Source organism: Palaemon carinicauda, chromosome 3 (assembly GCF_036898095.1).
Source record: "Palaemon carinicauda isolate YSFRI2023 chromosome 3, ASM3689809v2, whole genome shotgun sequence".
NCBI classification, from domain to species: Eukaryota; Metazoa; Arthropoda; class Malacostraca; order Decapoda; family Palaemonidae; genus Palaemon; species Palaemon carinicauda.
The window spans coordinates 111,206,765-111,209,944 of record NC_090727.1 but is presented as its reverse complement, the minus strand read 5'-3'; the positions used below and the strand labels follow the sequence as shown (position 1 = coordinate 111,209,944).

At 38.7% G+C, this 3,180-nt stretch overlaps 1 protein-coding gene across 1 annotated transcript; it reads left to right on the top strand.

The window, feature by feature from the left end:
* Positions 1–1,884: 1,884 nt before the first annotated feature.
* On the top strand, positions 1,885–2,688 carry LOC137633425 (uncharacterized). Its single transcript, XM_068365700.1, has one exon. It carries the CDS (start codon positions 1,885–1,887, stop codon positions 2,686–2,688), a length of 804 nt encoding a protein of 267 aa, XP_068221801.1.
* Positions 2,689–3,180: the final 492 nt, after the last annotated feature.

The following is a 3,180-nucleotide window of genomic DNA, read 5'->3' as shown; positions in this document are numbered from 1 at the left end:
TTCAAATTCTTTATCTTCTGTTCATTCTTTAATCTCATAATCACATTTTTCTACTCCCAGTTGTTATATTTCATCATTCGATGTGATGTTTGATATCACAGATGAAATATAATCTTTTTATAATATGGTCCTTTAATGGAAATATAATTTTCACCACCATTACTGGAGAGACGCCATTCTACCCCAATTCACTTGATCCTAACTAAATTTACACCATCCTAAAGTCATTATCCCCTGCTGAAGTCGTCCGTGTTAATCGGGTTATCTCCACTCGCCTTTTGATTCTCGGAAATCCGACATTTGCTTTCCTAGAATCATCTTGGGTTTGCTTCCTGACTCCTTCTCTTCTTTCTACCCAAACTTTGGATGTTTGTATTGACAGGTTATTACCAGGGTCATATGATGAATTATTGTAATAGAACTGTTTTATTTCGTATGGAGAATCTTTGTCAAAAAAAAAAAATCCAACCATTTTTTTTATGAGGAGCTTTTTCTTATGCAATGCTAACAAATTGGTAATAATGAAAGAAAAACTGAAGGTCTTAAATATTTTTCAATTAGAAAGGGTGAAAGCAGGCATACGATCATTTTGGGAAAAGCCGATTTTTACTTCAAGAAAAATATAATCGATTAGAATTAAAAACCATTTCTTCTCCATTATTATATAAAATAAAGGGAGAATTAATTATATTACTTTAGGAAAAAGGAAGGGGATGAAATGAGAAAACTGTTGTAGTATTGAAAATGCTCTTTGAATATAGAAAACAATTAGATAATTACGAAAATAAGTAGATTGAAGGGAAGCACCAGTGTCTTTGAGTGTCTATGGCTTAACATGAACGATGAAGCATTGAAGATAACTTAATAAGCGAGAAGATAATGATATCAGTTTGAACAAGTAAACACTCTGCTGGTACATAAAAGGAAATATAAAGGGAAAGAAACGTAACGCACAAATGGGATAAGGTATCGGACGGTAAGGGTAAGGGTCGGAGATGCAAATGGCTTGGAAGTTCGAAAGGAGGGAGCAGAGATAAAAAGAATCAAAAGGTTTGTGATATCAAAGGGAAAGGGATTGGAGTGAAACATTTTCTTTGGAAGAAACGGGGTCCAAAGAGAAAAACAGAAAAAAGCAGGTTTGGAAATGTTCTAGAAAGAATTTCAGATGCTTAGCAAAAGGAAAATAAGGAAAGAAACAAGGCGAAGGAACAGAATTAAATGCAGGGACGAAGTAAAAAGAGTGATGAGAGGATAGAATGGAAGGAGATTAAAGTTAAGGCTTTATCGGGGTCTGTCCCACGTGTAACTGTAATTATTATTATTATTATTATTATTATTATTATTATTATTATTATTATTATTATTATTATTATTATTATTGTTGTTGTTGTTGTTGTTGTTGTTGTTGTTATTATTACTATTACAACTGCTTACGCTATTTTTCCTGTTGGAACCCTTTGGCTTACAGCATCGTACTTTTCCAACTAGGGTTGTAACTCTCCTTCTAATAGCTCGTCATCGTGCTATGACTGCAGTTATTGGTATTGGTCATCTACTTGGTTGGAGAAAATGTTCTCGAGTCAAAAGGTAGTTTAAATTTTACTGTTATTCGTGTTTGCAGAAAGACAGCATATCAAGTGAAATGAATCGAAGTATTGCAAGCTTTTGAAGGAACGATGTTGAGGTGGCCTATTGAAAACGTCCCCTGCTTTGCGATCTGCTGGACTGGGGTTCGAAATATGCTCAAACTCAATAATTTCTTAAAGTGTCTGCAAACTCACCATCCGTGTGACCTAAGATGAGGGGTTTAGGGAGCCTAACGGTCTACCTGCAGAATTATTAGCAGCCATTGCCTGGCCCTCCCTGGTCCTAGTTTAATGGAGAATGGGGTTCGGCGCAGATGATATGTATATATGGTCAGTTTTTAGGGCATTGTCACTGTCTCTTGCCTCTGCCATTCATGGGTCATCTTTAAATGTAAACAAAAATCTTGCTTTATTAACCATTATAAGTAACGTCGGAACTTGCTCCATCATCCTTAGTGACGTCGGAACTTGCTCCATCATCCTAAGTGACGTCGGAACTTGCTCCATCATCCTAAGTGACGTCGGAACTTGCTCCATCATCCTTAGTGACGTCGGAACTTGCTCCATCATCCTTAGTGACGTCGGAACTTGCTCCATCATCCTTAGTGACGTCGGAACTTGCTCCATCATCCTAAGTGACGTCGGAACTTGCTCCATCATCCTAAGTGACGTCGGAACTTGCTCCATCATCCTAAGTAACGTCGGAACTTGCTCCATCATCCTTAGTGACGTCGGAACTTGCTCCATCATCCTTAGTGACGTCGGAACTTGCTCCATCATCCTAAGTGACGTCAGAACTTGCTCCATCATCCTAAGTGACGTCGGAACTTGCTCCATCATCCTAAGTAACGTCGGAACTTGCTCCATCATCCTAAGTGACGTCGGAACTTGCTCCATCATCCTAAGTGACGTCGGAACTTGCTCCATCTTCCTAAGTGACGTCGGAACTTGCTCCATCATCCTTAGTGACGTCGGAACTTGCTCCATCATCCTTAGTGACGTCGGAACTTGCTCCATCATCCTAAGTGACGTCGGAACTTGCTCCATCATCCTAAGTAACGTCGGAACTTGCCTCATCATCCTAAGTAACCGAGGAACTTAGTCTATTGTCCTTTTTAAGGAACGGTGGAATTTGCCCCAATTTCCTCGTTATAAGCAAAGAACTTGCTTTATTTATCATCACAAGTAACGTCGTAACTTGTATCATTTCCCTGTTATAAGTAACCAAGGAACTTGCTATATTAACCCTCACAAGTAACCTTCCTTACTTGCCCCATTCCACTATTATAAGTAACCTAAGAACTTGCTTTACTACTCCCTTACAAGTATCGTCCTAACTTGGCCCACTTCCCTGTTATTCTTAGGAACTTGCCCATTACCCCTGGGTTATTAATTTCGAGGGGAAATATCCTGGCAGGTTCTGATAACCTTATTGCGTCCAATAAGATCGCTCTCTTGCTGAAAATGCTGAAGGCATCGTAAATCAGGTTTATTGTTTTCCTATGGAAGACTATTTTCGTGATAATTCGAGAAGAGCCGCTGGAGGGTGTTTTAAACATCTAAAATCCTTGTAACTCTCTCTCTCTCTCTCTCT

Coding starts and splice junctions, on each gene's coding strand:
- LOC137633425 (XM_068365700.1), top strand. CDS start 1,885: ATGGGGTTCGGCGCAGATGATATGTATATATGGTCAGTTTTTAGGGCA.